Source organism: Podarcis erhardii (assembly GCF_964252035.2).
Source record: "Podarcis erhardii genome assembly, chromosome: Z".
NCBI classification, from domain to species: domain Eukaryota; kingdom Metazoa; phylum Chordata; class Lepidosauria; order Squamata; family Lacertidae; genus Podarcis; species Podarcis erhardii.
The window spans coordinates 48464883-48477752 of NC_138504.1; the positions used below are offsets into that span (position 1 = coordinate 48464883).

The 12870-nt window shown below is 46.0% G+C and overlaps 1 protein-coding gene across 3 annotated transcripts in view; it reads right to left on the minus strand.

The window, feature by feature from the left end:
* ABCA2 (ATP binding cassette subfamily A member 2) overlaps nt 1–12870 on the minus strand; it is a 106295-nt gene that overhangs the window by 38150 nt on the left and 55275 nt on the right. For all 3 annotated transcript variants that reach the window (XM_081847397.1, XM_081847399.1, XM_081847398.1), the window contains 7 exons: nt 11973–12087; nt 6334–6524; nt 4440–4590; nt 3428–3632; nt 2474–2638; nt 1690–1870; nt 261–473 (listed from right to left, as the gene is read on the minus strand). In XM_081847397.1, coding sequence (XP_081703523.1) covers nt 261–473; nt 1690–1870; nt 2474–2638; nt 3428–3632; nt 4440–4590; nt 6334–6524; nt 11973–12087 — 1221 coding nt within the window. The remainder of the gene's footprint in view (nt 1–260; nt 474–1689; nt 1871–2473; nt 2639–3427; nt 3633–4439; nt 4591–6333; nt 6525–11972; nt 12088–12870) is intronic.

Sequence of the window (12870 nt, forward strand, 5' to 3'; positions counted from 1 at the left end):
GAATCTCTTAGGCTCGCTCCGCTTCAATTAGCCAATCCCAGAGCAAGTGGCAATGTTTTTGGATACAGCCGTTATCATTAGACTACCCATGATTGCCATATATATATATAAAATATACTGCTTAGCATTATTATCATTTTTAGTTGAATTAATGTATATTTTTCATTAAATCTATTAATTGCTATAAAATGTTATAATGGTCTGTTGACTGCAGAGGAAGTGTCTGGTGCAGAGGAGAGGGATGGGCTGAGCCTGCCTACTTGTCCATCTCCTTGCGTATCTCCTCTTCTGCCATGCCTTTGAGCTGCGAGTAGAACCACAGGTGCTCCTCCACAGTCAGCTTGTCAAAAAGCACGTTGTGCTGCGGGCACATGCCCAGGTTCTTCCGAATCTCATCCATCTCCGTCCGGATGTCATGGCCATAAATGGTAGCCGAGCCAGAGGTTGGAGGGAAGAGGCCTGTCAGGATGGACCTAAGAGGGAAGGGAGGGAGAGACGTCATTAAGCCACACCCACCTGCAGCCCATCAGCACAGGGGCAAAGAGAAGGGGCCACAAGGTGATTCATTATTTCATTTCATTTCATTTCATTATTTCATTTCATTGTATTTGATAAATTAGGCTGGCTCTCTCCTTGCTGTCCTTCTGCCGGCAGGTGAAGACTTTTTTATTTCAACAGGCCTTTAGGAGTGGACTGGAAAGGGCTCCTGCTGTTAATATTGTTGTTATTATTGGTATTTGCATGTCATGGACTGGCTGGATGCAGGAGTGGTGGAAGGAACTATTAGAGGTTACTGTCCACACACTTTCGCTGCACAGATACTCTTTTAAACTGTTTAGCAGAGCAATCTTCCTGGAAGCAGTGGACAATAACAAAAGTTGTTCTAAAGATGACTCACAAACTCTGTGAAGTCTCAGTCAAGAGGTGTTATTCCCAGACCGGGTACAAGCATTATGGTAGCAAATACATTTTCGATGGTTAAAATAAACAGCAATTAACAGCACACTTTCAAACAAAAGTCTCTCTTATTTACTTCGTAAATTACAGGAATTTACTGATTTAATTCGTAAATTACAGGAACGGTCCTTCAACAGATTTTACAGGCAGCACTCTTTCGTCAGACACCTGCCATCAGGCGTCTGCAAAAACGAAGCCGAGTGGTCTTCTTCTGATTGGCACTTCCAGCTGATGCTAATTAGGCTCAGAGTGCCACTCCCATATGTACAGGAAAACTCTGGAACCTTTTAGAAACTTTCTACTTGTTTCTGGAAGAATGATTCCCTAACAGGAACCAGCTGGGGAACCACCAGAGGAAGGCTTAGAGTCCAGGGATTGGTGGTAGGACAACAGTGAGTGGTCACAGGGAGAAAAAAGAGGCAAGGGGAAGTATTGGAAGCTGAAGGGGTAACAGGGTTTAGTGAGAGGTGAGAGTCCGTGGCAGAGAGAAGTCCAGAGTCGGAGGCAGAAGCTGAAGCAGGAGAAGAGGGAGGCCAAGAGGCAGAGATGAGCCACACTGGTGAAGGCTCCGGAGGAGAAAGATAATTGGGGCAGTTTCCTTTCTCACTGGCAGAATCTGCACAGATTTAGCAAGGTATCTGATGGACTTTGGCCCCTCCCTGCCACCCGGCCCCTGCCATCCTGCAGTTTTGTGATTTTGGTGCTCACCAAAACCCAAGCTGACACACTTACATGGTTGTGGTCTTGCCAGCTCCATTGTGGCCCAGGAAAGAGACCACCTGGTTCTCGTAGAGGTAGAGGCTCAGCTTGTTCAAAGCCAACTTCTTGTCTGTCTTGTAGATCTTGGTCAGTTTGTCCACACAAACCACCAGTGGAAGGTGGGTCGGCTCCTCCTCAATCCCACGAGTCTCGTCTGTATGCAAAGCCAAAACGTTGGTGTGTGTGCTGGTTACTAGCCAACATGCCACAAAACACAGAGTGCTAAGACCACCCCAACATGAGCTGCAAGCTTGCAAATAGCAACTACAACAAAATACTAGCCGGTACAGTACGATCACATTTTATGTGGGGGTTATGTTTCAGGGATGATATGTATATTGAAAAACACATATACTCAAAGCCCCCTGCCCCGGAACCACCCCGTGCGAGCATCCTTACTTTTTGAAGCTTTTGAGCTCTCCACTTTGCTTATTTGGGAAAGACCCACTCAGCACATGGGCTCTTGCAAGATCTTGCAGGGTGACCGAGTTTCTGTAAAATCTTCTAGAGCTGGTGTGCTGAGAGGACCTTGCATGGTAAGCAAGGTGGAGAGCTTAAGAGCTCTTTAGCGCCAGGTTTGCCTGGGATGGAAATGGTTTTTAAGTTCTCTGCACACATTTGGCTTGTGCAATTTCAACTGATCGGCCTTCAACCATGCAAGTTAAATTGCATAAGCTGAGGTTGTGATTGTACTGTATTCTATGTTTCCACGCTGTCCCCAGCCATCCAACGGGGAGGTTCTGCTTCTCTGTCTCACCCAGCCTCCTGTTCTCCATGGCACAAGCTTGGTCTTCCTCCATGACGCTCAGGCGGGTGGTTCGTGACCACGGCCATGTCCATTCCCATGTCTCTGTGCGCCCATTTCCCAGCCAGTAGGATTTCTGAAAGGGGAAGTACCAGGGCCTGGGAAGTCCATACATTCCTATAGGGAAGGAAGAAGAATTGGCATGAAACTGGAGCTAGGACTGGAGCAGAAACTGTGTGCTGCAGAATGATGTGGAGATATGACCAGAATAGGACTGAAGAACCAGGTTCAAACCCCCTCTCAGCTGTGAAGCTCACTGGTGATTTTGGGTCAGCCTAACCTACCTCACATGGGACGCGGGTGGCGCTGTGGGTTAAACTACAGAGCCTAGGGCTTGCCGATCAGAAGGTCGGCGATTCAAATCCCCGTGACGGGGTGAGCTCCCGTTGCTCTGTCTCAGCTCCTGCCAACCTGGCAGTTCAAAAGGATGTCAAGTGCAAGTAGATAAATAGGTACCGCTCCGGCGGGAAGGTAAACGGCATTTCCGTGCGCTGCTCTGGTTTGCCAGAAGCGGCTTAGTCATGCTGGCCACGACCCGGAAGCTGTACACCGGCTCCCTCGGCCAATAAAGCAAGATGTGCGCTGCAACCCCAGAGTCAGTCACAACTGGACCTAATGGTCAGGGGTTCCTTTACCTTTACCTTTAACCTACCTCACAGGATTGTTATGTGGGGAAAAATGGGAGGGCGGGGGACCATGCACACCTTTTTGAGCTCCTTGGGAGGAAATGGTGGAGGGCAAATGCAATAAAATGGGATGAACAGAGGAAGATTTGAAAGATTTTGAGCCTGTATGTTAGCCTAAGTCAATGGCAGTAGGAGACTGACAGATCTCAACACTCCTCTCAGCAGGAGGCTGAGCAACCCAGCAAAACCGGGTCTCCCCACCCCTTACCCCCGCACATACCTGGGTGTACAGCCTCAATGTACCATGTCAGAACCCCATAGACTACGGCGTCAATGATCAACATCATCATGGAAAGGAGAAGGTTGAAGTCATCCCCCTCCACGGGCGACTGGCTGAAGGTGTGCCACTGGATACCCACACCAGCCACCTCGTAGAGGGCAAAGTACTTAGAGCCCAGACCAAAGGCAGTGGTGGACATCAGAGACTGGAGGAGAACAGGGGAGGGAAGAGGGAGAAGAGACAAAGAGATGCTGCAGGGTTTTATTGGATTAAATATTTGCACGCTGCTTTCCCAACAACTAAATGGAGCTCATAGTAACTCACAACAATTAATGAGTTAGGAGGCATCCGCTAAGCCAGGATATATGATGTGCTAGGCTGCAGCCACGCTATAGTCAGAATTCTGCACCAGCACTGAAAACTGAAATGTGGAAGCCAGCATAAATCATGCACATGTCTGCATAATTAATCCTCCTCTTTATGCTTCTGGAGTGGGAGTAAAGAGGTCACTGAAGTCCACCCTGGGCTGGAATTTTTGGAAATACAGATCAGTCCCACTCTTCAGCAGGTTTCAGCAGCAGTAGCCACAGAGATTTCAATCTCACCATTGTAAGAGTTAGAAAACCAATTAAAAAGAATATGATGGCAAAGCTGTTCTCAAGAAACAAAATTACTGGGGCCAGCATCAAAATCTGCTTGCAGGAAGGTCAGGTTTGGAAAACAGGACAGTAATTCCTTAAGAAACAAGGAAGCTGGCCAGGAACAAACACCTGTATACTCCCCACCCCCCAAATAATTGTCTGAATTGGAAGATGTCCTGCATAGCAAACAATGGCCTGTGAATCTAGCCAGCAACTAGAAAGGCGTTCTCAGCACATATGGGGCTGTCAGGCATAAATATGTGTGCCTCACTTTCCCTTCCCCTGGTTGCCTGCCAGCAAGTTACATGACCACAGATGCTATCACCACCGCCACCACCCCTGTCTGGGTGGCTACCACATTAGCTACTCACAGCAATGCACTTCTCAAATGCGGTAATCTTGTCATGCGCCACCTCTTCCCGGATGGCGACGTACATGTAAGGGACGTAGCTGAGAAAGTAGATGATGCCGCCACAGGCTGAAGCCAGCTTGGCTTTGGAATACAGCACTGACACCAGGAAGCTGAGGGAAGAAAGAGACGCGCATGCAACACAAATCTGCATTCTCCCACTGAATGGAAAATGGCAAGTGAACAGTCTCAGGGATGGTTCACCAACCACAGAAGCTGAGCCAAGCCATCAGAACAGGTGGCAAAGCTGTGCCGCTGTTCCAGCACCCTGCGTGGCACAGCAGAGCACCTGAGATTGCTGAGGCTGGTCTCAAAAGGAAGTGAGGCTGGGCATTTGCTGGAGGCCATCATGTGCCCCAGGGGCATAACTATGGCTTGGTCAGGTTGATCCTGGGAAATCGTGCCTCTTGCCTCTGGCTCAGTGTGGCTAGGAGTCAGCCCATCTGACAGTCCATGCACTCCCCGGGCCACTCCTCTGCTGTTCTGGGTGGCTGGGTGACACACGCAGGCCCCTCTGGCGAAGGAGCAAGGTGGGGGTACTGAAATATCTCCTTGCCAAAAGGGTGCAAGGGAGCCTAGGTACACCTCTGAGATGTCCCAAGGAAGATGCCCTTGATTCTACTTTTAGAAAGGATGCCCAAGACAGCAAAAAGGGACTCTCCACTTGCATGCCCAGGTTAAGGGGCCTGACTGGAGTTGCACAGCTGAAATCCTGGAGCTCCTGTCACCCACTTGAGGCACCCACTTGAGGCCCTGCCTCTCCATGGTGGCCACGCCAGGATGTAACAAACCCATGGGGTGAATTCAAGACATGGATAAATTTGTGCAATTAAAATTAAAATTAATAATTTAAAAGTTACTTGTGCAAATTGTGTGTGTGTGTGTATACGTATGTATGTACGCACACAAACACGCACACACACACACACACACACACACACACACAGAGAAAATATATACAGTGGTGCCTCGCAAGACGAAATTAATCCGTTCCGCGAGTCTCTTCGTCTAGCGTTTTTTTCGTCTTGCGAAGCAAGCCCATTGATGGCTTAGCGGATTAGCGCTATTAGCGGCTTTTAGCGGCTTAGCGGATCAGCTGATAAGCGGCTTAGCGGCTTAGAAAAAGGTGGGGGGGGGGAGGAAAAAAACCCCCGCATGAACTCGCAAGCCATTTTCGTCTTGTGAAGCAAGCCCATAGGGAAATTCGTTTTGCGAAGCGCCTCCAAAATGGAAAACCCTTTCGTCTAGCGGGTTTTCCGTCTTGCGAGGCGTTCGTCTTGCGGGGCACCACTGTACACACATTCACATATTATGTCAAAGGGCTGTATGAAGACCTCTGAAGCATAGTTTCTTAAACTATCAGCAGCCCTGATCAGTCTCACCAGGGTTACAGGGTTGAGAACAAGTGTGGCGTACTGGGAGAGGCCTCGTTCTTACTGAGGTGCCTGGACCACACCACTTTTTGACTGTGCATGGGACTTTCATGCCTAAAGGCTTCTTCATACCTCCACCGCAAATTAAGAAAAACCACACCTGCCTATAGAAAACTAGCATATCACCTTCTCCCTAGCCTGATAGTTTTTAAATGCACAGGGATTTTTATTACTAAGGCCAGAAGAGTGGTAGAAGAAACAGGTCCAGGATCAAGTGAGGCAGAAAAACGATCTGAGCCCCCAAGGTAGGGGAGGAGCCCACACCTGGTCGTTTTTCTGCCTCCTTCAAGCAAGTGGGAAAAATCAACCAGGCTGGTTATGTCCCATTGCCCACTTGAGAAACAAAACTGTGAATCAGGAAGCCCCCTGTTCAAATCTAGTTTTCATCCTCCGCCTCCGCTTTCCTTTCTTCCCTTAACTCACCAGAACATGATGGTGGCCACAGCATAGATGGCAAGGAACAGCCAAATTATGAAGACGTCACTGTGCATCAGAACCTTCCCGTACTTGAGAATGGCAGTCAGCGCCGTGACTGAGATGGAAAGCTGGACAAACCCTGTGATAAACCAGGCCACCCAATGCACCGCGTTGTTCAGCCCCATCATTTTCATCACCTGTGAGGAAGAAAGGCGACAGTGTCAGCCCAAGAGGCCAGATTCCAAGGCCCCTAGACAGGAGCCACGACCACCATTTATCCTCCTTTCCTGTTTAGTGAAACACAGCATGTACTGCGCACACACAATATGTGTGCAATACCAGAGCAGTTATTTTTTGCAATACAGTGGTACCTCGGGTTACATACGCTTCAGGTTACATACGCTTCAGGTTACAGACTCCACTAACCCAGAAATAGTGCTTCAGGTTAAGAACTTTGCTTCAGGATGAGAACAGAAATCGTGCTCCGGCAGCACGGCAGCAGCGGGAGGCCCCATTAGCTAAAGTGGTGCTTCAGGTTAAGAACAGTTTCAGGTTAAGTACGGACCTCCGGAACAAATTAAGTACTTAACCCGAGGTACCACTGTATTGGTATTTAACTGAATTTATTATAGTTTGGATATTTACTTTATTATTCTGCTTAGGCATTCTAATTCTTGCATGCCACTTTCTGCACCTTCCAGTTATGTGGCAGCAGGCATGTATATTCACCACCAGGGAGCGCTGATCCCAAATCAGCCTGCATGGTGTGAGTGGTTAAGAGGGCTGGGATTAGGACCTGGCAGACCAGGATTCAAATTCCTGCTTAATCTTGAAGTTTGCTGGGTGACCCTGAGCCAGTCACTCTCTCATCAGCCTAATCTACTTCACAGAGTTGCTGTGAAGATAATATGGGGGACAGAACCTTGTATGCCACCTTGAACTCCTTGGGAGAGAGTTGAGATATATCATAGAACTATTCATTTATGTTGGAATGAAGCTATGTGGTTTTAGCAGTAATGTTATAAAGGAGTATTTAAAGATGGATTATTAACAGGTGAGAATGTAAAGTTATAATATATTAAGATAAATTATTAAGATAAAAGCAAAAATGGAAAGGATTTGCTGAAATAACTAATTGAACTAGAATACAAAAAAGGGAGGTGTGAGGAAGTCAGGGAAACAAGTAAAGTCAAGATTTGGAAAGGTTGATTTGTTTTTAATGGTTTTTACTTTTTTGTATTTTGTATTTTATGTTTTTCTTTTCTTTTCTTGTAACTTTTTTGAAACTTTAATAAATATTATTTTAAAAAAGAACTATTCATTTATTACAGTTATATGTAATAAAGAGACTTAAGAAACAGAAAAACAGCAAGAAAAAGATGATAAATAACAGCGCAACAGATAAACACGCAACTCCCATGGTGGCTTTAAGTAGATTTGTTTGCTTGGTTGTTTTAAAGCCTAGGAGAATAAAGAAGGTTTTTGCTGGATGCCAAAGTGAGATTAGAGTAGGTGCCACATGAGAAGCAGGAAGACTCTCTCCTGGGTCACCACTTGCCTCACGAAGGAGGCAGAGCCACACTTAGGCTAGCAGCTGTTTCAGCCTCAGTCCCCCAGATAGGTAATATGGGAATAGTAATACTGACCAGGGCTGCTCCAGGAACAGACATCTAACATCTGTGAAGCAAGTGCTGAGTGCTGCTATCACCAGCAAGGCATCCCTGACTTTCTCAGCCAGGAGGAAGCAAGATTTGTAAGCCACAGCACTGCATTCGCAGCTCAGCCTTGCTCTGTCATCCCAAGGGAAATGCTGTCTAAAAATCCTAATCTAGGCCATTAACCTACCATTTGTTATACTGACCACCTGCGTCCGTGTCTGCCACCTCCCCCTTCTTGATCTCACCTAATTTTCTCTTCCAGTGGCTGAGCTCAGCAGTTCCTTAGCAGGAGATGGGATGTTCTGCTGGAGCACAGCTGAGTTGGCGTTTGCCATAAAAATAGGACATATATACTGCAAAAACAATCCAGCCTCGCTGGATGTTTTCACGGCCGGCCACAGAGAACCTGCTTGAACTTACTGCTCCAAGAGCTATTTGGGGGCACTGACAGTGGCTTGAAAACAGGGGGGGGTGGGATTTCTGTGGTCCTTCAGCTGCTGTTGGGCTCCCACCCCCACCCCCTGAACGCATGGCCAATGGTCAGGGGTGAAGGAAGATGCTGAAGGACCCCTGGTACCCGCCCTCCCTGGTTCAGAAGATGAGAGTCCTGCCAAATATGCTTCTCCAGAGACAAGAGTGGGAGGAGGGAGCACACTGCAAAGAGCAATCCTTCCAAACTGCCCCTGGGAAAAGCAAGAACCCTCTACTGTCTCTCTGTAGCCCAAAGCTTCCCCAATTTCACAGTTGGTGCCATTTATTCTGCTGTCTTAAATTGCAGGATTTCTTTTTTTCTTTCTTTTAAAAAACACATCCTTATGAGAAAAACACTTTCATGTTAACATTAAAGCTCAAAAGGAGGTTTGGACAACAGCCCAGATTGGAAGGATTAACGATTTGAGAGTTGCTGCGTCATTAAACTTCAGAAATTTTAGATAACAGAGTTGGATAACAGCCCGGATTGGAATGGAGCCAGAGGAAGCTGCGCTGACAAAAAGACAGTTGAAAAAAGATATATATACAAATAAAGCTGTACTCGATGGATAAAAGGATATATGATTGAGAATCGTAGAGCCAGAGATGGAGAACTTTAAAGCGTTAAAATCGAGATGTGGAAAATATGGAAACAATGAGGAGAGGCAGGATTGAGATTTGGTGATATGCTTCAAGGTCCAGAATATGGGAAGCCCCCAAAAATTAATAATTATAATTTGGATGATAATTTGGTCTTTTTATTTTAGTTTTTTATTTTAATTGGATTATGATTTGATAAGTTAACTGGATGTTTTTATTGGAAAACTAATAAAAATGATTTAACAAAAAAAAAAAAAAAGTACTTAACAACAGATCCTCCTTTATTAAGGAATCGGCCTAAAATTTTATGCCCTCTCCTCCTCTTTCTTGCAATCTTTTAAACTTAGGTGTTATCTAACAGGATTGGGGATTCTTTCAAATCTTAACATTGCAGCCTGCAGGATACAGCAACTGCCCAAGAGAGTGGCATTGCTCACACCCAGGATAAGGAACGGAGAAGCTGCTTGCAGGTGGGTTTTGGCACAGGCTGCAACGTTCTTGCAGACAAGGGTCCCGGTAGAGAGGTGGGCATGGTGCTGAAGAATAGGTCAGAGAGAAAGACAGAGATGCTCAGAATGATTTTAGTGCCAGGAACCAGGCCTGGAAACTCAGTCGGGGCAGTGGGAGGGAGAGCAGGAGATTCCATTTGCTCAGTCAGCCAAGGCTGGTACTGGCTAATTTGGGAGTTGTTATCTATTCTTCTGCATCCCTGATGGAAGCCAAAAGGAAGCAAGTCCACTTTGGCTAAAGCCAACTGTGGGGATCTGATGCAGTTTAACTCCTGTCCACACGAAAACAAGCATTTTGGGGACTGGTTTCCTCAGAAGCATCCAAAGTAATTTTGTGCCATGTGGATTTCTCAGCCCCTGATGTGTTTATTGAATGCCTAAATATTGATGAGAAAATAACTCATAGCTTAAAAGCGATTCATGGAATGGGAAAAAATGGATAGGCTTTAAGCAATATAAAGGTAAAGGGACCCCTGACCATTAGGTCTAGTTGTGACCGACTCTGGGGTTGCAGCGCTCATCTCGCTATATCGGGTGAGGGAGCCGGCGTGCAGCTTCCGGGTCATGTGGACAGCATGACTAAGGCGCTTCTGGCGAACCAGAGCAGTGCACAGAAGCACCGTTTACCTTCCTGCCGGAGCGGTACCTATTTATCTACTTGCACTTTGACGTGCTTTTGAACTGCTAGGTTGGCAGGAGCTGGGACCGAGCAACGGGAGCTCACCCCGTCGCGGGGATTTGAACCGTCGACCTTCTGATCAGCAAGTCCTAGGCTCTGTGGTTTAACCCACAGCGCCACCCGCATCCCTTTTTAAGCAATATAGTGGCCATTTATTCAATATACAAATGAAACTGTATAAACTCTCCCAAGCATCTTTGCAGAAAATGCTATCCTGAGGAGTACGTCTTGAATTATATTCTTCTCTTGGAACAAACTATCTGTAATGGATAAGGAAAAGCCTTTGTGCTGGTCCTAGGACATTATATGCTGGACATGTGGATTGATAACAATAATTTATATGATACCTGTGGAGGGGGATGTTATATATATATTTTTATATTGGACCAGATAGGAAATAACGCAACAGCTGAGCAGGATCAGACCAAAACACTCACTGAGCCTAGCATGCAGCTTTCCACACTGGCCAGTCAGATGCCACCTGGAAGACCACAAGGAGGGAGTGAAGGCAACTGCCCGCAGCATCTGGTGGCCAAAGGTACACTGCTTTGAGGCATCTGATCAAGGCCTGTATTTTAAAATGAGCTTAAAGATATATTTGCAAATGTTTCATGCCAGGCAGAAACCAGCTGGCTAAGTACTTTTTTCAGTTGTTTATCTTTCTGCTCTCCTGGACAAGGGCCCCCCTGATTTATAGCAGTAGCAGGAGACAAGTTTCTCAAAGTTGTAAAAGGGAATTACAGGCTGGGAGCAAAGGTTACACTGACCCTACATATTACAGAATACAATCAAGCTGCAAAAACACTAATTAAGAGTTGGTAAATAGTAAGATTTATTGTTTAACAGAAAATAATACCATGTGCCTCCCATCAGACCCTAGCCATATTTTCCTAGAGTTAAAGGGCAATAAATTTTGGGAAGAGCTAATGGGAAAAGCAGCTGGCTGGGAAAGGGGGGTGTAAACTGAAGAGGCTTCTTTTGAAGCTTTTTTTTACTGAGTTCCTTTTACTTTGCAAAGGCCTTTTCTTCTAAAAAGCTATCTATGTTATGTATGAAATTTGTTGGCTTAATGTAATTAGGCAAAGGATTTAGAAAGTAAGAAATGTTAGATTCTTATTTCATTGATGGTGTGTGAGAATGTGAACCCAAGATCTCTGTTTAGATAGAATTTAATTCCACGAACCATTTGTTTTAGCCATTTGTTTTGGAATGCAGGGACAACAGGGGCAAAAGGTGATCTGGTAATTAAGGTGCCTTGTCGAGGCAAATGAAGATATATGGCTACTTGTCTGCCATTTATGGATAGAAGGAAATATAGTTCTTTGTCTCCCATAAAAGGTAATAGGAAATGGGTGTATCTTTTATGATTGGTTCTAGCAAACAGCCAATAGGAATTTCAACCAGGCTGATTGGACAGAGGCAGCCAAAGGAGGAGCAAGGGGGCTGGCTTGAGGAAATATAAGTGCTGGCCATCAGGGCTGGAGGGGGCAGAGCTTTGGTAACCATATACCACTGTGCCTATCATTTATTTGTCTGACAAATAAATTATTATTTTAATTTCTCTATTGCTGTGTTGAATATTTCATTCCAGCTAAGCGTTAACCACAAGCAGGGTGCTACAGCTTCTGAACATGTAAGCTCAATATTAGCCACTACGGCTACCACTGGGGGCAGGCCCTGGCAAAAGGCACAGCCCACCCACCAGAGAAACAAACTCTGCGGGCTTACCTCTTTCAAGCGGTGCTCCTTCTCTGCCACAATATGCTGAATCATCATTGCCACTGAGTAAACCCAGGAGATGACCATGCAGAGAGGCATCATGTGCTCAATGACGAACAGAAAGCTGCAGGGAGGAAGAGGAAGGGGGAAAGTAACCTATCACAGGTTTCACCAACTGGGTGCCTTCCAGCTTCCCTGGGGCTACTGGGAGATGCTGTCCAAAACATTTGGAGGGCACCAGGCTGGTAAAGCCTGACACATAAAAGCAGGAAAAGGGTCCTCGAGGTATCCTGTTGGTCAAGGAAATTCTGCCTCCTTCCCTACAGAACACCCCAGGTGCTAAGATTAGCAGTAAGGGCCCTCTTGGTTTTTGCACTCCCCTCTGAATTTTGAGGGTAGCAGTAGGTCAGGAGAGGGTCTTCTCTGTAGCAGTTCCTAATCTGTGGAACTCTCTCCATGGAGGTGCATCTGGAACCTTCATTGCACAGCTTCTGGAGAATGCTAAAGGTGCACCTCTTTACCCTGGCGTTTGATATTTGAGGGGTGCATATTTTTAGACCCTACCTTATTTTGGTGATTGTGAGCTTTTTAAACTGTTTCTAATATTGTGTTTTAGTGTTATAACCCACCCTGGGACCTTAAGGTGAAGGGCAGTTTAATAATAATAATAATAATAATAATAATAATAATAATAGCAGGAAAGCTATAGTCAAGCCAGCAGAAGCAGCTTATGACTCTGCCCTCAGGGCAACACAGCCTCCTGACTCTACTCAAAGTTTCTCCCAAAGTTAGGAAGAAAGTCAGGCTGCAGTTTGACCTTGGGATAAGAGGACCTCTAGCATCACCCTTGCAACTTCATCCTAGTGCTGTAAGAAGAGAGGGACCCTCATACCCTGACAGTGAGAGT